Source organism: Scyliorhinus canicula, chromosome 4, assembly GCF_902713615.1.
Source record: "Scyliorhinus canicula chromosome 4, sScyCan1.1, whole genome shotgun sequence".
Lineage (NCBI taxonomy): Eukaryota > Metazoa > Chordata > Chondrichthyes > Carcharhiniformes > Scyliorhinidae > Scyliorhinus > Scyliorhinus canicula.
The window spans coordinates 42,092,471-42,114,837 of NC_052149.1; the positions used below are offsets into that span (position 1 = coordinate 42,092,471).

The 22,367-nt window shown below is 44.2% G+C and overlaps 1 protein-coding gene across 1 annotated transcript in view; it reads right to left on the reverse strand.

Annotated features, from left to right (window-relative positions):
• Positions 1–22,367, reverse strand: part of slc6a9 (solute carrier family 6 member 9) — a 259,865-nt gene that overhangs the window by 216,157 nt on the left and 21,341 nt on the right. Inside the window, exon 3 of the mRNA XM_038794114.1 lies at positions 12,572–12,743. Within this exon, the coding sequence (XP_038650042.1) occupies positions 12,572–12,601 (30 nt within the window). The 5' untranslated portion in view covers positions 12,602–12,743. The remainder of the gene's footprint in view (positions 1–12,571; positions 12,744–22,367) is intronic.

Below are 22,367 nucleotides of genomic sequence, written 5' to 3' on the forward strand. Positions count from 1 at the left end.
ATCCTTCAATCTCACTACCATCAGGAGCGCGAGGAAATGCTCACCAGTTGCCCGAATGGGTGCTGCTCCAATAGAAGTGGGGAAGCTCAACATCAAGTAATTATGTTTAATCCATCCTGGCAGTGAAATCAATAGCCACCTCCTTACGACCAGCACTCTGCAGTTGTCGAATGCACTATCCACAGAATGTTCCCCCGAACTAACGATGGTTACTTTGACAGCGACTTCCAATCCCACAACCGTCACTATCGAGGAAGACAAGTCTCACAACGCCAGGTGAAAGTGCAACATCACTTCACCTGATGAAGGAGCAGCATTCCGAAAGCTGGTGATTTCAAATGAACTGGTTGGGACTTTAACCTGGTGGTGTGTGTCTTCTTACTGTGCCCATAAATGTGCCACAAACACAACACTTTTACCACAAGCATTCCAGGACATTGATTTTTTCCTTTCCTCGCTACGATCGACCATTTCAATCCATGAAGAAAACTCTACTTAGCAGCCAGTTCCTATTCAGTGAGTCAGGCACAGTCATTTTGCAAGGAATAGGTTTTGATGCAAAAAGGAACTGTAGGACTGAAATGTTTTGCCAGCCACCTCCTGAAATCAATTCTGATGAGAATTGTGCGTAGTTATTTATTGTAGTCCATCTGCAGAAGATAGATGTGTGAGGTGTGCGAGGAGCCCAGCAAACCATGTCCACACGTTCTGGGCATGCCCGAAGCTTAGAGGGTTTTGGCAGGGGTTTGCAAAGGCAATGTCCACGGTGCTAGGAACCCGGGTGGTGCCGAGTCCAGAGATAGCGATCTTTGTAGTGTCAGAAGATCCGGGAGTTCAGGGAATGAAAGAGGCCGATGTCCCGGCCTTTGCCTCCCTAGTAGCCCGGAGATGGATCCTTTTAATGTGGAGGGACTCAAAACCCCCGAATGTCGAGACCTGGGTCAGTGACATGGCTGGGTTTCTCAGTCTTGAGAAGATGAAGTTTGCCTTAAGAGGGTCTATGATGGGGTTCTCCCGGAGGTGGCAGCCGTTCGTCGATTTTCTCGGGGAACATTAAAATGTCAGCAGAAGCAGTATTCCAAAAGAGGGGGTGGCGGGTGGATAGATGTTAGATGGTTATGGTGTGTGAAGATTGGGTCGGGTGGGCAAATGTTTATTTTACCATGTTTATGTTTTTGTTATTGTTATAAAAATTTGCTTCACAGGTGACTAACATTGAGAAGTTAAGTGCTGCAGAGAAATCAAAGACCAACAATGTTATGCAAGGAGAATTTTTTTTACCTAGCCCTTACAAACCACATGACAGGAAGGGAAGCTTCTCCTCATGCTCAGTTGGAACCTATTATATCTGCGGAGAATGATACACTGGGTGAATGGAGGTAGGCTGGTGTCCAGAAGGTTTGGTGCTGGAGCCATCTGACACTGGGCAACGACACCTCCATGGGAAACCACCAGAAATCCCAGCTGCCAGATATAAACAAGGTGCTGGAGGGGAGTGCCAAATAGTGCTGCACTTGTTTAATCTATAGTAATATGGAAGCCTCACATTGACACTGAAATATAGCAGGGCCACCAGACTAAATGGCTAGGTCCACAACCTACAAATCTTCAGCCTCGTACACATCAGAATTGGAGACCATTAGACATAGGAGCAGAATTAGGCCACTCGGCCCATCGAGCCTGCACCACCATTCAGTCATGGCTGATTTTTTTTCTCATCCCCGTTCTCCTGCCTTCTCCCCATAACCCCTGATCCCCTTATTAATTAAGAACCTATCTATCTGTCTTAAAGATACTCAGTGATTTGGCCTCCATAGCCTTCTGTGGTAAATAGTTCCACAGATTCACCACCCTCTTGACTGAAGAAATTCCTCCTTATCTCTGTTTTAAAGGATTGTCTCTTTCCTCTGAGATTGTGTCCTCTGCTTCTAGTTTTTCCTACAAATGGAAGCATCTTCTCCACGTCCACTCTATCCAGGCCTCGCAGCATCCTGTAAGTTTCAATAAGATCCCCCCTCATCCTTCGAAACTCCGATGAGTACAGACCCAGAGCCCTCGTCCGTTCCTCATATGACAAGCTCTTCATTCCAGGGATCATTCTTGTGAACCTCCTCTGGACCCTTTCCAAGGCCAGCACATCCTTCCTTAAATACAGGGCCCAAAACTGCTCCCAATACTCCAAATGGGGTCTGACCAGACAGAGCCTTACATAGCCTCAGAAGTACATCCCTGGTCTTGTATTCTAGCCCTCTCGACATGAATGCTAACATTGCATTTGCCTTCTTAACTGCTGACTGAATCTGCACGTTTACCTCAATATTACCTGTCCGTCTACAAATATTTGCATCATCTGCAAACTTAGCAACAGAGCCGTCAGTTCATTCTTCCAGATCATTAATGTATATTGTGGACTGTATATTGTGAAATATATATTGTGAAATATATTGTGGAATGTATATTGGGTGCCAAGTATTTTATAAATACAGAGCAACAAATTACTTTGACACATACAAGAACCAACTTCCTGATAAACAAGCCTCTCCACCTCTAATACGTCAACGTCTGTATAACTCAAAATGCATCTGTATTCCAATAACACATTAAAGGAGTTCTTGTAATAAGGGAGTTCAATATAGAGTTAGTTCCAAACAAATTCCTGTAAAATAAGGTTCAGAATTAATGAGAGCAAAATTAACGAGCAATAGTTTACATTCTGTGTTGTTGTTATTTTCAACAAATAACTCATTAAAAATGTCAGAGATGAAATACCCTACGTTATGAGTGTAGTTTGTTTGATCTTTATTAGTTTTAAAAACCTGCCAGTGGCTGATGAACAAGGAGGTAGAAATCTTGCTAAATAAAGCCCATCTAGCCTGGGGTTGCTGTCTCCTCAAGCACTAAGCCAGGTGCAGAATGCTGTAAACCTTTAATAAGCAAGTACTATTAAAATCCATTTTGTTTTATATAACCAGACATTAAATGCAATGGAAAGATGCCTCCCAGCAAGATTAGTCAAAGACAAAAGAAACACCCTGATTAATCCACTGTTTTATTTAAGAAAACACCAATATATTTTGGAGAATCGCTGCCTCCAACTTTTCTGTCTCATCATTGTAAGTCTCCCATTAGGTGGTAATTTAATCACTAGGATGCACCTCAAAGAGCTCTCATGGGTAATGGGCATTTCTGGGACTCCAGATGCATCTTAAGTGCCCATTTGCTTTATGCCCACAAGAGATCTGGCACCTAATTGTAAATGGGGGATGCTCCATAACACCATTTCAGTCTGATCAACTTTGGCCTCAGGTTAATAATGAGAGTGATCAAGAAATGTTAATATAGAAAGTGTTCTGTTCATCAAAGGACTAAGCCACCTTCCTGCTCTGAACTCCTAAAGTAGCCCAATCACTGCTATTTGAAGAACGGTACACACACTGGGTGCGCAGGATCCTAAAATAACAGGGACAGTGGGACGCCCGATGTAGGTAGTCTGAGCCCCAGCTTCAAATTTCCGTTTATTCCTTAATGACGCTGACCTTATAACGGGTAGACAGAGCCTGTGCCCATTATAACACAGGCTGAGAAGTCCTGGAAACACTGGATGAATTGGAGACGTGGATCAGTTGGGTTTGTTATGCATGCACGGTAGCACACTGGTTAGCACTGTTGCTTCGCAGCGCCAAAGGCCCAGGTTCAATTCTCGTCTTGGGTCACTGTCTGTGTGGAGTCTGTACGTTCTCCCCGTGTCTGGATGGGTTTCCTCTGGGTGCTCCGGTTTCCTCCCTCAAGTCGCAAAAGATGTGCTGTTTAGTGAATTGAACATTCTGAATTTTCCCTCTGTGCACCTGAACGACATGGGGATTCTCACAGTAACTTCATTGCAGTGTTAATGTAAGCCCACTTGTGACACTAATATAGATTATTAGCGTTATGTTAAAAGGTTTCTGCTAATATCACTGACGGTGACTTCTAGATTTCTTTTTTTATTCGTTCATTGGCCAGAACTTACTGCCCATCCCTGAGGGCATTTAAGAGTCAAGAGTCAACCACATGCTGTGGATCTGGAGTCACATGTCGGCCAGATTTCCTTCCCTAAAGGACATTAGTGAACCAGATGGGTTTTTACAACAATTGGCAATGGTTTCATTGTCACCTTTTAATTGCAGACTTTTACTGAATTCAAATTTCACCATCTAACTATGGCGGGTCTCGAACCCGGGTCCCCACAGCATGACTCTGGGTATCTGGATTGCTATTCCAGCGATAATACCACTATGCCACTGCCTCCCCTCTAACAAGAATTACTGAGAAATGATGATCACCCTGGAAAATTATTGTTTCAAGCTAACAACTCTTTCAAAGGACCATTTGTACTCACATTCATCCTGAGTTATTGCTACAGTGTTGCTATCCACTTTATTCAAATGATCAACAGGCTGTTACATTCCTCAGAAAATATAGCATACATTTTTTGCCCGGTTTCATTGTAAACAGTAAAGTATAACTGAACATCAGCTACAATACTCAGCTCAACAGTGGCATTAAAGGCTCACTAAAATGATCTAATAATACCCGTTTTATTTCAACTTGCAAATCACAATGATAGCTGTGTTTTCTAATTACTATTGATAGCTTTTTAAAAGATATATATATAATATATATACACACATGTATATATTATGCAGGACTTGACTTCAGGACTTATCCATCCAGAAAAGATGTCAACATTAAAGATTAAATTGGATAGATAGATAAAGGAAAGGGAACAGAGTGGGTAAATGTGACTATTTTCTCGTTAACCATCACCACAGGCTGGTTGGGCAAGTTGCAGTCTAACTTTTTGTACATTTTTCTAAATTCAAACCTTGAGTCCATAGACAATCCAGCATCAAATCAGTAAAGAGCAGTTGAAGTAACGTTGAGCAACTACTAATTTACTTTGGGCTGGAACAGAAATCAAATACCAAGTGTAAATATAATGGCACAATATGCTCTAGGAGGCAACAAACTGAGAATCAATCTAACAAAGGTCAACCAGTCAAGTGTCCCAAGATGTGGCAATTTATATCCGGTATGGAAGCAAAATTTGCTTGGCTAAGTTGCACGCTGGTGTCGTGACAAGACTGTTTTATTCACGCGCGATTCGCGACGTTTGAGATGTCTCGCAAGATTCAACCGAACCGTGCAAGACGATGCGATCTGGACCTCGCTCTCACTGGGCGAGATCCAGATAGGTATGGCTCATTTAAATCTGTCTGCGCCGGATTCTCCCGGTGGCCAGCAACTAAGGGCCTCCTCAGCGAGGTCTGGACTATTTAGTACTGGTCCACACAAATGTGGACCAGGCATAACAGCACCTGGGGGATTTCCCAGGCCCTTGGAACACCCTAGGTGGTCAGAGACAGGGCAGGAAGGCCCTTGCCTCTCCCTCTGTCACCCGAGCACCTTGGCACTACCAGTCTGACACTATGGTGGCAGTGTCAGGATGTCCAGGTGTCAGGGTGGCACTGCCAAGGGTCGGAGCCTGAGGCGGGCCATGCCGATGAAAGGAGGAGTGAGCGTGTTATGAAGGGTGGGCGGGGTGGGGGGAGAGATAGTGAAGGGTGGGTATGAAAGGGCCTCAAAAATGTTGGGGGGGGGGGTTAAGGGTGGTGTCCTGAAAGGGGGGGGGGGGGGCCCAAAAGGGGAGGTATGGATGCCTGAAAAGGGTGGCCCTCAGTGACCCCATAGCAGGGTGTCCTCACTTGGGGGAGGTGTGGGGGATGACAGGTGGAGGATCCTCAGCCTCAGTTAGAGATTGGCCACCCTTTCAAAATGGCGGTCCTTCTTGAACGTCTACAGTTCAAGAGTCGAAGTTAAATCCACGATGCTGTTAGGAAGGGAGTTCCAGGATTTTGACCCACTGTCAGTGAAGGAATGATGATGTATTTCCAAGTCAGAAAGGTGAGTGGCTTGATGGGGGTGCTGGCAACTGGTGGTGTCCCTATGCTCCTTCTGCCCTTGTCCTTGTAGGCAGGAGAGCTCACAGGTTTGAAAGGTGCTGTCGGAAGAGCTTTGCTGAGTTTCTGCAGTCCATCTTGTAAATGGTACACAATGATGCCACTTTGTGTTGGTGTTGGAGGGAGTGAAAGTTGAAGGTGGTGGATGAGGTGCCAATAAAACAGTCTGCTTTGTCCTGGATGGTGGCGAGCTTGTTGAATGTTATTGGAATTGCACTCATCCAGTTCAGTTTCAGGATGTTGATAGTGGAGGATTCAGTGACGGAGGTGTCATTAACTGACAAGTGGAGATCACTGGATTCTCTTGTTTCAGATTTTCATCGCCTGGCACTTATGTGGCGTGAATGTTACTTGTCAGTTATCAACCCAAACCTGAATGTTGTCCAGGTCTTGTTGCACATTGACACAGACTGCTTCAGTAACTGAAGAGCTGAACATTGTGCAGTCATCAGTAACTGAGGAGCTGAACATTGTGCAGTCATCAGTCAAATATCCACTTCTGACCTTATAATGGAGGGAAGGTAATTCATCAAGCACCTGAAGATGGTTGGGTCTAGGACACTGCTCCTGGAGTGTTAGCCTGGGATTGAGAAGATTGACCTCTAACAACCACAACTTTCGTCTTTTCTGCCAGGTATAACTCTAACCAGTGGAGAACTTTTCCCTGATTCCCATTGACTCCAGTTTTAATAGGGCTCCTTCATGTCATGCTTGGTTAAATGCTATCTTTGTGTCAAGGGCAGTCACTCTCACCTCACCTCTTGAGTTCAAGCTCTTCTGTCCATGTTTGGGCCAGAAGATGAGTGGTCCTAGCGGAACCCAGACTGAGCGTCAGTGAGCAGTGTTTTGCTGAGTAAGTGCTGTTTGATAGGACTGGTGATGACCCTTTCCATCGCTTTGCATTTTGTTGATATTGGTGAGAGGGCTGTGGGAGTGAGCGGGAAGGAGAGGGGCAGTTTGATGGGAGAAGAACTCCATTTTGAAGTTGGCTGTGGGGATGTGAGTGCCCGTTGAAAGCACAAATGTCAATTTACTTTTCTCTTTTTTTAAGCTGAGTTTATTGATCAATTATGAAGGGTAAAGGTGAATCAAATGAACCATAAAGCACCACTTTTAAAGTTTTATTTTTTTCTGTGGAATCATTGCACATTGACCTTCCCTGAAACTGCAGGACTGGAAGCGTGGGCATTACTCTTAATTTATTGCTGACAGCCTTAGCCATAATGATGCAATACCAAATAAAACCATTGCTGGCTATTGGATAATTTTCTTAAAGTTAAATTAATTTCTTTTTCTAATTAATATTACCTTCTGCACAAAAAGAAGAGTTTTAAATTACAAATAAAGTGATCTCAACGGTTATAGGCCAGTTTACAATAAAATTAAGCAAACAATTTTTTTAGTTTCAATAAAGTTCAACGGCCATGTTCATGCTGCATTCCAAAATATTGGGCAATAGGGGGAGCACGGTAGCACAGTGGTTATCACTATTGCTTCACAGCACCAGGGTCCCAGGTTCGATTCCTAGCTTGAGTCACTGTCTGTGCGGAGTCTGCACGTTCTCCCCGCGTCTATGTGGGTTTCCTCCGGGTGCTCCGGTTTCCTCCCACATGTCCTGAAAGACATGCTGGTAGGTAATTTGGCCATTCCGAATTCTCCCTCTGTGTACCTGAACAGGCGCCGGAATGTGGCGACTAGGGGATTTTCACAGTAACTTCATTGCAGTGTTAATGTAAGCCTACTTGTGACAATAAAGATTACTATGAATATTTAAAAAAATATATCAAATAGAGATCTAAATGTTCCTGATTCAGACCATGGTGGGTTGGAGGAGGATTCCTGCTTGTCACTGTGAGCCTGCCATTACCCACAACCAGTTCCTTTTTTGCGGCTTCAGCTACTTATGAAGGGCGGGGTCTCTGTTGCCAGTTGGTGCTCGCCATTGCCAGGTAGGCAGACACAAGTTGGAGCACTCAAAGAAGAAAGGGTCAAATTTTTAAAAGAGGCAGAAGAGTCCACGTGATAGGCCAGCAACTTTAATGTTCAACTTCTGACTGAGCAGTGACCTAACCAAAGGCATGTGTTGAGTCCAGTGGAGATGGGGTAATGCCCATTTCTAACCCGGTCCACCCCAAAAGGAGACATTAGGAGGCTTCTTGCTGGTGCATTCCTGTTCTGGAAATCCCTGAGGATGGTAATGGTGCAGTCAGTTCTTCTGAGCTTGGGGCAGGCAGAGAGAAGAGAAGTCAGCATGGGGAGAAGAAACTCCAAGCACTATACCAAAACTGTGCTGAAGGGTGGAATTCTCCCATTTGGGGACTAAGACGAAGGAACGTGAAGTGTTTTGCACTGCAGAGGTGAACGGGAATACAGGCCAAATCATCCATTTACAACTTCATTAAATATGCTACCTGATAGTGTTGGGTGCTGACCTTTAAGAAAGCAAGGAGGAAAAATTTAGCAAGCTCCATGGCTTGAAATTCGCATTTCCTGATGTTACTTTCATTCTGGCGTCAGCTGTCGGTGATCCCTAGTATCCAGCAACAGCGATGTCATCAACTGGGCTAATCAGCAAATCACGTTGAAGAAACCTCACAGTTGGCAAACCAGGAAGTAAAATGCACCGATTATCCTTCACATTTTAATCATTTTACAGAGTGTGAGATAAAGATTTAGGACACAAAGATAAAAGTAAATTGCTGAGGATGCCGGAATTTGAAACAAAAGCAGAAAATTCTGGACAATCTCAGCGGGTCTGAAAACATTTGGGGAGAGAGAAGGAACTAACATTCCGAGTTTGAATTACTCTTCGTCAAAACAGGGGTTTGAGGGGTTGCGGCATGGAGGGGTTCAGGTAGAAAAATGAAATATATTTTAAACATCTTAGGAATTTAAAACAAATCTTAATAGGCCAATGTATCCAAAAGCTTTATTTGTTGATGTTGGGGTTTGGGGGGGGTTGCAGAATGGAGGGACATCAAACAAAATAGAAACTGAATTTTGTGCCAGTATCTGTGTTGCTTTCAGGAGATTACATTTTCTTCCTCCAACACAAGAGAATGAATGTGGCGTATGCTTAGCTTTAAATCTTTTGACCCCCTCCAGATTCTGCTATTAGTAAAAGGGACAATTGAAGCTGCTGGATTACTGTAAAAACTCAACAGTTTGACTAATGTCCTTAGGGAAGGAAATTGGTTGTCCTCTCCAGGCTTGACCTTTCTGCGACTCGAGTCCTTTCTCAGTTTGGTTAACTGCCCTCTGAAGTGGCAAGCAGTCCAGTTTTATGTGAGAAAATTTGCAAAAACTGTGATGATTCAAGACGATAGCTATTACTAGGGCAGCTAAGGATAGTAAATTAATACAGAGCTTCCTGGTGACAAAACCCATCATCAGTCAGAATTTGAACAATGTGTAATTGGTGGTTTGTGCATCATACACTTAGTAAAGACCAGCATGAATCTGATTTGCATCCCGCTAATGGGATACAGATTAAGACCCGGTCATCCACGCCCGATTTCCTGCGACACCAGCAGGAAAACAAGTTTAGATCAATGTGGCACACAGATATCAAGGCTCACCGGAACAATGCCTAGGACTGGCTCTGAGTTCAGGATGGAGGCCGCCTGCAACCCTGGAGCCGAGAACACCACAGCAGTGGGTGGGGGGGAGGGGGGGGGGGGGGGGGGGGGGGGGGGGGGGGGGGGGAACATCTACACGTGGAGTTTTCAGATTTGGTGCCCTGGAGGAGGTCCACCTTCCAGCTTCAGAAAGTTCCTGGAGGCCAACGTCTTTCTCAGGAGGTCCATCTTCCGGTTTCAGAGTGCTCCCAGAGATCTATCTTAATTTTCAGGAGGTTCACATTCTTTCTCTCTTAGTGGGGTGTGAAGTTAGGCATCTTTTCAATCTGGGGCTGGATTCTCTGCTCCCCGACGCTAAAATCGCATTCTATGAAGGGGCGGAGAATCCATTTTGCCACCGAAATCGGGAGCGGCGCCGGTTTTTCAATTCTCAGCCTGCCCAAAAATACGCCGCGCCGAGTATCCACCGCCTCAGGTCATTCCTGAGGCCCGTCCCGTGATGCTTCATTGCCGACCGCCCGAATTTCCGACAGCTAGGGACTCGTGTGGTCTCACCGTCTGGGATCCTCGCATGCTGGCTGCGTACTCAGTCCTGGGCCGCCACAGTCGGGGGAGGGCCGAACGTAGGGCAGGGGGATCTTCATTCAGGGCTGGAGGCAATGTGGGCGGGCAGTCTAGGGGTGCGCGAGTGGCCGATGCAGAGCACTATTTTGCCGGTCCAGGTCCGCGGCTGGGTCCGCCATGGAGCACAGCGCAGTCTCTGCAGGCTACCGTCATGCGCATGCACGGCCTCTGACCCAGAAGTGCTGGGGGCAGTATCGGCAGCTAGAGCTACGAGCACTGCGACAGCTGCCTACTAGGCTCCAACAAAATGGTGAATCTGTGGCCTTTTGTCACAGTTTTCCTGGCATAAAAGACCACATTTTTCATAACGGCGGCCCAAAAACGTAGAATCCAGCCCCTGGTTCCTGGATAAAATGGCAGACTCTACACCATCAAGACCTGCCCCGCCACTTAATATGGCATGAAACACCTGAATGCATAATTAACAACTTCAGGGCCGGGCGGCGCAGTGGTTAGCATTGCTGACTCAGAACGCCAGGGGCCTAGGTTCGACTGCAGCCTTGTGGAATTTGCACATTCTCACATGTCTGCGTGGGTTTCCTCTGGGTGTTCCAGATTCCTCCCACAGTCCAAAAATGCAGTTTAGGTGGATTGACTGTGCTAAAATTGTTGATGTGTAGGTTGGGTGGGGCCTAGGTAGGGTGCTCTTTCAGAGGGTCGGTGCAGACTTGATGGGCCAAATCACCTCCTTCTGCACTATATGAAATGAAATGAAAATCGCTTATTGTCACAAGTAGGCTTCAAATGAAGTTACTGTGAAAAGCCCCTAGTCACCACATTCCGGCACCTGTTCGGGGAGGCTGGTACTGGAATTGAACTGTGCTGCTGGCCAGCCTTGGTTTGCTTTCAAAGCCAGTGATTTAGCCCTGTGCTAAACCAGCCCCTATAGGGATGCTATGGAAGATTTGATGCAATGTCCCACCAGCTACCACACCAGGAAACAATCCACATTCCCAGCCCCACCGGGACTTGGTCTCAAAATGGAAGAGTTCTGCACTGGGACATTTGCTGTTGTTAACACTTCTGTTTGTTAACTGAGTAAAATTATTATTGAGTGGAACCCTGCAATTATTGGCGGTGTTTAGGAGTGGGATTCCCCAATCCAGCGCTTAAGCAATAGACTTGGAATAACAAAGAGTGTCAATGTGGTTTCAACCAGTATCTGATTTGCTTAATGTTTAAATATGGGTTTAAGAACTAATTAATTAAAGGGTAGGTTGCAATTTCAGGTGATCCTTTCCTTGTTTGCAACAGGTGGTGATGTCCACTATCACCACCTTTAGGCAGACATGAATATCACACTGTGGAAGTTAGCCTTGTCCTCAGAAACAGTTACTAATAAAAATTGAATACATTCATCAAATTTCAATAATCCATGTGCCAAACAGCAATAACAGCCTATATAACGGAGCCCCAAACAACTAGAAAAGAGCTGAATCTAATTGGTAATTGTAAAACAAGGTGCACCTTCTGAAATGAAGAAATAAAGGCCACATGGCAGTCATTTAGAGAGTGTGCCGTAAAGCCACGTAACTAATTCCTACCTGGGACATTCAAAAACCAGCCTGGCCTTCCAAACAAATGCTCATGTCACAGAAGGTTGGAACGCCATTTCTGTTGAGCTTTGCACCAAACTAGTTTCAAAGAGAGAGGTGCAGTAACAGGTTTGATTGGCAACTCTTCCAGCCCAACACTTGGACAAGGGGATGGGGTACTATGAACGAACCACATCCTCAGGGTTTCAAATGGAGAACTTTGTACGCTTTAGTCAGGTTCAAGACAGTTTAAAATACAGGAGGAACAATGGAAAGACACCCTGATTAACCTGCTGACGTGTGGTAGCGTGGCATTTTAAAAAAAAGTTATTACACAAAGATACACTGCACCATTTAAAATGAAGGAATCCAATTGTAACGACTATTCCATATATTTACCTTGCAGTGAAATAAAGCAACTGATAGATTCATGTCACGTCTTATCACACCAACTGTTTGCATTTCAAAAGAATTGAAACATTTGTGCAAAAAAAACTTCACTGACCATTCCAAGATCACAAGGCGATGCTCATGTTACATCTCTGGGTTGTAATCTCAAGCAAGTCAATCTGAGGCTATGTGATTCAGCCACTCATAAAAATAAGATACATAGGTCAATCGCAGGAGCAACTGACACCACTGAACCCAAGAAGGCACCTACGGCAGATCCAAGCTTGGATCTGATTCTTTTTACAAGAAAGCAAGACTGACAAACAGATAAAATTCAGCGATTTTTATAGATAGATAAAACATTCCAGGTTTTGCCAACATAACATTAGAAATTAAATGATTTGACATGATTTTTAATTTTAAGGAGTAACTTTTCGGATCTTACCAGCATGGCTTCAGAGCTTTTGTCCACCATGGTCTGAATGAATTGTTTCAGAGCTTTCACAGCACACGCTTCATGAACTTCTGTCCTGTTCAGTTCTGTCCAGACACTGCTGCCCTCTGGCTCTCCCTCGTTGTGGTTGTCTTCACTGGTGAATCCAGAAACTTTGATCACTCTGAAATAACATGTGACACAGTGGGTTTTATTTAGTTCGGTTCTCTGCAGTCAGATCCAGACCAAGAGTGATTGTATTCCAATTTTTTCCTTCAATCTGCATTATCTGTGCAGCTAATCCCCAGTAAAATCCAGGTGCACTTTAATTTACACATACATTAACTTGAAGTCCTTTGTCTCTCACTGCAATGCACCGTCTCCTACTCTACTCTTCTCTCCCTCCCCTTTCAATGATTATCATCAAAAAGCTGAAGTACATTTTGCAACTCATTTGAATTCTTTCTACTAAGGTACAATGCACAATCAACTCCCACAATAATACCCTTCTTCCACTCTGCCTCCTTAATGACGCATGTACGACTCAACATCGAGTGATATGAATGTTTATGATAAACCTGGTGAGTTGCAAGCCCATTGCAGTACAGAGGAAGATACCTAATGGTGAGATGTCATGTTTACAATCAAAGACTTAGTAGGAATGACAATTTAGGTTTGTTTTCACTTTAAGGATTTTGAAGTCCAAATTGTGCATTTGTAAATTTGCGCAATAAGTGAGTCTCAGTCTCGCTTGCTCAATGCTTCATGCATGATAAATCAGAACATCTCTTTGCACATTTCTCCATGTGCACTAAATTTCCCTTCAGTGTATTATTTATGAGCATGCCCCATGGTGTTTATATTGAAAAATCCCATTTGATTCCAGAAGGTCCTTAATGATTTGGCATTTTTACAAAATATTTCTCCAATTCAGAGGTGGATTGCTGTCAACAGAATTTGAGTGTGAGGAGGTGGTCTTTGCTTTCCCTCCTCACGTTGTAACTTTTAAATCTTCAGAGAAGGCTCTTGCCCTGCTGCAACTGAGGCTACAGGCAGAGAGCTGATTGGTAAGTAATGGGCAAGGTCGGTAAGTCATTACAATTTATAGTTTGAAAACACATTTTGTGGTTTATAATCTGTAAGGGCTATAATTGGTAGTAACGAGGGAGTGGAACTGAGCAGAGCAGGAGAAATTCGAACAGCAGCCTGGGTAGGTAACATTACAGGAAGGCCATGATTTGATTGGCTAATAGGGAAGCTGTACTGTTTGAAAAACTACTTTAAATTACTGGTTATAAATTGCTTTCAGACTGTGGTATAAGGAGAGATGTAAAAAAAACACATTTTTTTAAATTAAACTTAAAAACCAAATTAAAAACTAATTAAATAAAATAGAGGTGGAGGCTCAAGTAATGTGTGGTTCCTGCATGATTAAATGAAAATGAAAATCGCTTATTGTCACGAGTAGGCTTCAATGAAGTTACTGTGAAAAGCCCCTAGTCGCTACATTCCGGCGCCTGTTCGGGGAGGCTGGTACGGGATGTGGGAGTTGGTGGACCTCATTGTGGTTACTTGTGACCACATCTGTAGAAAGTGTTGGTTACTTGAGGAACTCTGAGAGCTCAGAGTTGATTCTGAGCTTCGGACTCTGTGACACATGGGGGGGGGGGGGGGGGGGGGGGGGTGGTTTGTACATGTCCACTGGTTCCAGGAGGCAGTCACACCCCTGAGACTAACTAACTTAAATTCGGCCAGTGGTCAGCAGGGACAGGAGGGTGTGGTTGCGAGTGAGGCAGGTGGAGAGATCCAAGAGGTAGGGTTGCAGGAGCCTCAGCCTTTATCCCTGTCCAACGGTTTTGAGATTCTTGCTCCCTGTGTGGACGGAAACTAGGACTGCAGTGAGGATGCGCAAACTGACCACAACACCATGGATGGTACCGGGGTGGGGGGGGGGGGGGGGGGGGGGGGAGAAAAGCAATGTAGTCGTATAGTTAGGGGATAGTATAGTTAGGTGACTCAACACTGTCTCTGAGACCAGGATTGAGAATCCCGAAGGTTATGCTGCCTACCTGGTGCGCGGGTTCTGGATATCTCATCTGGCCTACAGAGAAACTTGGAGTGGAAGGGTAACAATCTAGTTGTCATGGTCAACATAGGTACCAACGACATAGGAAGAACCAGGACAGAGGTTCTGCTAAGGGAGTATGAACAGCTAGGACCTTAAATTAAAACGCAGAACCAAAAAGGCAATAATCCCTGTATTACTACCTGAGCCACGAGCTGATCAGCATACGGTCACTACGATTAGGAGATAAATGCGTGGCTCAAAGATTGGTGTAGGAGAAATGGGTTTGAATTCATGGGACATTGGCACTAATACTGGAGAAGGAGAGGGCTGTTCCGATGGGACAGACTTCATCTGAATCATGCTTGGACTAGAGTTCTCACGAATTGCATGACTAGGCTGTAGATTGGGCTTTAAACTGAATGGTGGGGGCGGAGGGGGTGTGTGTCAGTTGTAGGGGAAATCAGAAATCATAAATTAAAGGAGAAGGTGTAAGAGGACAAGATGGCGGTGTGGCAGATGGTTACCAGAAAATAAAGGTGAGGGACAGAACGGGTGAATCTCTTTACGCACCAAGGAATTATAGAAGAGTAGGGAAATTTAACATGAAAACAAATTTTAAAGCTTTGCATCTAAATGTACAAAGCATTCGGAACAAGCTTCATAAGTTAACGGTGCAAATAGAAACAAAAGGATATGATTTGGTGGCGATTCCTGAAACATGGTTACAGGGAGACTCGATCTGGGAGTTGAATATCCAAGGATACGCAGTGTCATAATATACACACAAGTATATGATGGTGCACAGACAGGCATTGATTGACACACAGGATGACCAATGAACACACAGAACACAGCAGCCAATCACCAGACAGGACACGGCCACTATAAAGCCAGAGGGCACAAGTTTTCCCGCTCTATCGGGATCCAGCCTCTCAGAGAGTCAGAGCCCGTGAGCAACAACTAGAACATTCACCATGTGGTAGTAAGATAGTCTGGTCAGGTTAGCCTCCGGTCTCCAGTCAACTCAGCATAGTGTCAATCCAGTTAAAGTATGTATGATAGTTAAGAGTTCAATAAAATAGAGTTGCATTTCTTCAAGTGTTGGAAGCCTGTCTCGCTCACTGCTAGAGTAAATGCAGTCCTCGCAGACCCAGCTTACCCAACACATCACGCAGTATTTCGGAAAGACAAACTGAAAGGAAAAGGAGGTGACGTAGCCCTGCTGGTGAGGAAAGGGGTCAGTGCTGTAATGAAAAATTACATAAGCACTGGAGATCAAGATGTGGAATCAGTCTGGGTAGAAATAAGAAATAGCAACGGGAATAGATTGGTTGGAGCAATCTATTGTTCCCCAAACAGTAGTTCTACAGTGGGGCACAGTATAAACCAGGAAATACTGGAGCTTTTAAGAAAGGTACAGCAATAATCATGGGTGATTTTAATATGCACATAGACTGAAAGAATCAAATTGACAAGAGTAGCTGGAGGCACAGTTCATTGAATGCATTGGAGATTGTTTTCTGGAACAGTGTGTTGGGGAACAAACCATGGAGCAGGCTACCCTGGATTTGGTATTGTGTAATGAGGAGGGATTAATTAATGACCTCATAGTTCTGGATCCTCTAGGGAATAGTGACTATAGTATGGTAGAATTCAAAGTTCAGTTTGGGGGCGAGGAAGTGGAGTTTCACACTAGTGTTCTGGAATTAAACAAAGGAAGTTGCATAGGCATGAGGCCCAAGTAGACTGGGCAGGAAGGCTAAAAGATAGAACAGCTGATGAGTAGTGGCAGTTATTTAAGGAGATACTCAATTCCTCACAACTAAAATATATTCCAATGAGGAAGGAAGATGGTAATAGGGGTAAAAAAACATCCATGGCTAAACAAGGTCAAGGATAAAATAACAAAGGTATATTATATTGCAAAGACCAGTGGCAGGCTGGGAGATTGGAAAACTTTCAAACATAAATAAAGATTTACTTAAAAAAGTAATAAAAAGAGCTAAGATAAAATTACAAAAGAAAACCAGCACAAAATATCAAAAAAGATAGCAAAACTTCTATAAGTACATAAAAGGGAAGAGAGTCGCTAAATATTGGTCCCTTGGAAGATGAAACGAGAGAGTTAATAATGGCGAACACAGAAATGGCAAAGATGCTAAATCAATACTTTGCCTCAGTTTTCATGGTGGAGGACATGAGTACCGTTCCTATAGGAATGGGCAATTCAGAGGTAATAGAAAGGGAGAAACTTAGAACAATCAACATCGATAGGGAAACAGTACTCAACAAATGGTTGAGATTGATGGCAGACAAACCCCTGGGCCTGATGGCCTACATCCTCGGCTGTTAAAGGAGGTGGCAGCGGAGATAGTGGATCCATTGGTTATAATATTCCAATATTCCCTGGACATTGAACGGTTCTAGTGGATTGGAAAATTGCTAATGTAACGCCCTTATTCAAAAAGGAAGGGAGACAGAATGTGGGAAACTATAGACCAGTTAGTTTAACATCTGTTGTTGGGAAATTGCTCAAATCAATTATCAAGGAAGTAATATCAGGACATTTGGAAAGTTAAAACACCAGGCATCAGAGTCAACATGGTTTTATGAAGGGCAAATCATGTTTGACTAATTTGTTCTTCAAAGATGTAATAAGCTAAGCTGATAATGAGGATCCTGTAGATGTAATATATCTGGACTTCTGGAGGGCATTTGCTCAGGTGCCGCACAGAAGGATATTTACAAGATTAGATCACATGGGATTACGGGTAATTTATTACCTTGGATGGAAGACTGGTGATGGACAGAAGACCGTCGGGATAAATGGGTCATTTTCTGGATGACAAGATGTAGCTATTGGGTGCCACATGGTTCGGTCCTTGGGCCCCAGCTATTTTTAATCTGTATAAATGACTTGGATACAGGGATAGAAGGTTCTATAGCCAGATTTGCAGATGACACAAAAATAGGTGAGAGGAGAGGGCAGCACGGTGGCACAGTGGTTAGCATTGCTGCCTCAAGGCACCACGGTCCCAGGTTCGATCCCGGCTCTGGGTCACTGTCCGTGTGGAGTTTGCACATTCTCCCCATGTTTGTGTGGGTTTCGCCCCAACAACCCAAAAGATGTGCAGGGTAGGTGGATTGGCCATGCTAAATTGCCCCTTAATTGGAAAAAATGAATTGGGTACTCTAAATTTTTTTTTAAAGTAAGTTGCAAGGAGGCAATAAGAACCTTACAAGTGGATATAGATAGCATGGATAGTGGGCAAAAATGTGGCAGAAGGAGTTTAATGTGGATAAGTGTGGGGTCATGCATTTTGGTCGGACAAATGGAAAGGCAACTTATTATCTAAATGGTCAAAGACTTTGGGTGCTCCATTGCAGAGGGATTTGGGGGTACTCGTTCTTGAGTCACTAAAAACTAGCAAGCAGGTACAGCAGATAATATAGAAAGCGAATGGAATGTCAGCATTTAGAGCTATGGGAATTGAGTACAAAGGTAAAGAAGTGTGATTGCAACTGTACAAAGTATTGGTGAGACTACACCTGGAGTACTGTGCGCAGTTTTGCTCCCGTCATTTGAGGAAAGATTTGGAGGCAATTCTAAGGAAGTTCACTGGGTTGATTCTAGAAATATGGGGGATGCTGAATGAAGAGAGATTGACCAGTTTAGGTCTACACTCGAGATTTTAGAAGAATGGAGGGGGAGGGAGATCAAACTGAGGTATACAAGATGATAAAAGTCATGGATAAAGCAGATGTTGTGCGGGTGCTTCCTTTTGTGGGACAATGTAGAACAAGAGGTCATAGTCTTAGAATAAGAGGTAGCAAATTTAAAACGGAGTCGAGGAGAAACTACTTCTCCCAAAGGGTTGTGAATTTGTGTAACTGGCTAACCCAGAGTGTGTGGATGCTGGCACGGTGAGTAAATTTAAGGAGGAGGAGTTTTTTTTTTTTTTTTTTTTTTTTTTTTTTTTTTTTTTTTTTTAAACATTTTTTTTTTAGTAAATTTAGAGTGCCCAATTATTTTTTCCAATTAAGGGGCAATTTAGTGTGGCCAATCCACCTACTCTGCACATTTTTGGGTTGTGGGGGCGAAACCCACGCAGACACGGGGAGAATGTGCAAACTCCACACAGACAGTGACCCAGAGCCGGGATCGAACCTGGGACCTCAGCGCCGTGAGGCGGTTGTGCTAACCACTAGGCCACCGTGCTGCCCTAAGGAGGAGGAGTTAAGACAGATTTGTTTCATTGGCAATGGATTAAAGGGTTATGGAGAACAGGCAGATCGGTGGGTTAAGGCCAGAATGCCTCAGTCATGATCAAATGGCAGAGCAGACTCACTGGGCCAAAGTCCTAATTCTGTTCCTATATCTTAAAATGTATAATCCTTCACGTACGGTCAAAATAGCTTGGGTATTATTTTGATATGGGGCCCACCTAGAATGGAGTGCACATCCAGAATTCAGGGGCAGAGTTGAGCCAGGCTTATTCACTCCCATCCATTAATGAGGGAAACTTTGTAAAATCTACCCCCCTCTTAAAAGTGATAAAAATGTTCATATAAAAATAACTAAAATAGTTTCAGTAGATTTTATCATTTCTGTCCTACGCTGAGAAAATCTTTTCATGATGAATCCCCATGAATTTCTGGTTCAATGAGCAAATACATAGATAGATAGAATTTACAGTGCAGAAGGAGGCCATTCGGCCCATCGAGTCTGCACCAGCTCGTGGAAAGAGCACCCATCCCAACCGCACACCTCCACCCTATCCCCATAACCCAGTAACCCCATCCAACACTAAGGGCAATTTTGGACACTAAGGGCAATTTAGTGTGGCCAATCCACCTAACCTGCACATCTTTGGACTGTGGGAGGAAACCGGAGCACCCGGAGGAAACCCACGCACACACGGGAAGATCATGCAGACTCCACACAGACAATGACCCAAGCCGGGAATCGAACCTGGAGCTGTGAAGCAATTGTGCTAATCAATATGCTACCATGCTGTCCTAATACATCTCTTGATATTGAACCACATACCCAGATTCAGCTAATGCTCAAGTGTTCGGGGGGTCTTCATATTCAGGCTATTGCTCCAACATGAATCATACTTTATAAGTACCTCTTCGGGCAGCACAGTGGTTAGCATTACTGCCAACGGCGCTGAGGACCCGGGATCGAATCCCGGCCCTGGTTCACTGTCTGTGTGGAGTTTGCACATTCTCCCCGTGTTTGCGTGGGTTTCACCCCCACAACCCAAAAGATATGCAGGATAGGTGGATTGGCCATGCTAAATTGCCCCTTAATTGGAGAAAATAATTGGGTACTCTAAATTTATAAAAAAGGAAAAAAAAAATAAGTGCCTCTTCAGTTATTTATTTTTAATCTAATCCCATGACACAAAGAAATGTATTTAAAAAGGACAGCAGGCCTGAGTAATTCTATCTTGTAATTTAAACTAAAGTGCTGTAAAATACATGACTGAACATCAGTAATTAATTGGGACTTTCTTTTTCATTGAAAGTTCAAGTTGCAGAGAAGTAGCATATCCTGTAAATATTATTTCAAACAGTCTTTAATGATACTTTTGAGCTGCAAAGCTCTTTTCTAACAGACATAGAACACCATTGAATATTGGCCTGGATTCCGATCCCAGTGCACTCCGCTCTGAGGCAATGAAAGTGCAGTGAAATCATACACTTGAGTGATTGGAATGCACTTAGTGCACTTTCATCTCTTTGATGTGGTCAATGTTTACAAATATTGGGGTTTCACCACTCAGGTCACTGAAGTGTGAAGAGATACGAATGGATCAGAAGCTGCACGTTTTTTATGGGCTGCTGAGCACAAACCACTACTGGAAAGCCATGAATGGATTGCAGGTAGTGGATCTGTGGGAACCAGACACAGGCACAGCTGCTCTCCTTCCAGGAATAGATAGGTGGAGCTGCAAGGTAAGTATCACAGGTATAATGCTTCCCACAGGCTCTGTCTGTACTGCTCTCTAGCTTCCAGACGGGGGGCCCTTTTCTGGGGGGGGGGGGGGTTCCATGTGTGGGAGGGGTCTGTGGATGGGTTCCTTTAGGCATAGAGTCAATGTGGGGCATCACCCTACTACAGGGGTCCCTGTGGGGTGTCTCCCTATTACAGGGGTCCAGGAGGACGGGTCAGTTCACCCCCGTACTTGGGAGTGGAGACGGTCACCAATGCAATCCAGGGTTTGGGGGTTGCTGTGCAAGGGGCAGGCTGATTTGCTGTGTGGGGGAGGCAGTGGGGGGGGGGGGGGGAGGGTTGTCCTAGGGTGGTCTCTTCCGTCGTGGCCCTGGCGTGTTGGAACCCATGACATTAGGTTCACGTCTGCTGAGACCACAAGGGAACCTAGCCCATGTGATTCCCAGCCACGGGGACTGAGAATCACGGGAGGGCAGAGCATAGGGTGCTGGGCTTGCCAAATAGATGCAAATGAGCGACTCAATTGCATTTATTTCCACCCCCACCCCCGCTGGTGGCATGGAACCCGTTTACACAACAAGCAGGGGGTTGGAGCATGACGTCCGGGTCGGGACCTGGTGCCGATCCCGATTTTGCCCCGACGCTCGATTCTCCGCCGCATCGGGGAATGCATTCTGGGCATCCCAGGGAAGGAGAGTCCTGCCTAACACATTTGACCAGGACTCTAATTGAAATGTAAGGGTACAATCCTGAACCACTGCAACAACATATGTTCAACAGTGTTAAGTAAGATAGAAGAAAGATAAGAATTATAGTGTATTGTGAGATTTTCAAAGAATGCTGCAAACAACTCAACAATTCCTTATTTAACAGAAGATTTATTTCTTCATTTGCAAAAGCAATGAACCAATAAATGTCCTTCAGACTTTGCCTGGTCCAGTTATGGTGTTTACCCTTCTCCTCTTTCTTGAATGATTCTTATCCTTTGTTAGATGCGCTTTATTCAACAATTCCTTTATGCTAGACAGCCACTGAACTCTCATTAAATTGGCCGTTACCTCGCTGTTTCCTTTTGATTATTCTTCCTCAGATTCACCCTAATTGTCTGCTGAAAAGCTAGCTCCTTTTCTAGTTTCTTTTATCAGAGCCCTTCATCTATTTAGTGTCCTAACTTCTTTTTGTTTCTGTCATCTTCTTTCCTTATCTTCAGGCTATACATGTTTGACATTCACTTCTTCCTTTCGCTGTCTTTTGCTTACTATGTCCTGCTTTTAGTTTTCACTTCATCCAACCTCATTTCTGGTCACTGTCTTTTTTTATTAGCACTTGCTGATTCTGCAAGCTTAAAATACAACTTCATTTTTGCACACCAGTCTTTCACACTTTCCCCACTTCCAGACAATCACCTAGAAATAACTGCCAGCGATATTAATAGGTGAATGTTGAACATGTTCTCATAACAATTCTATTATTTTAGCGACTGCATAACCGACTTGAACAAAATGTTTGCATTAAAATAGAAGATAAATGAATGTCCAAAGAACGCGTTGAGCATTTGCATGGTAATCTTTAGTAAGGGCAACGAAGGGTACACACCGATTTGGTTAAAAGAAAAATTACGATTATATGCTGCTCCATTAGTTCCCTACTGCGTCTTCTCTAGTCTATTTATACACTGGCTGACTCTATTTATACAAAGCCAAGTATTGTTACGGCTCCCCCACCCCCTTATCGGGTGAGCTCATATACTGCAAGATCCACAGGGTAGTTAAGACCTG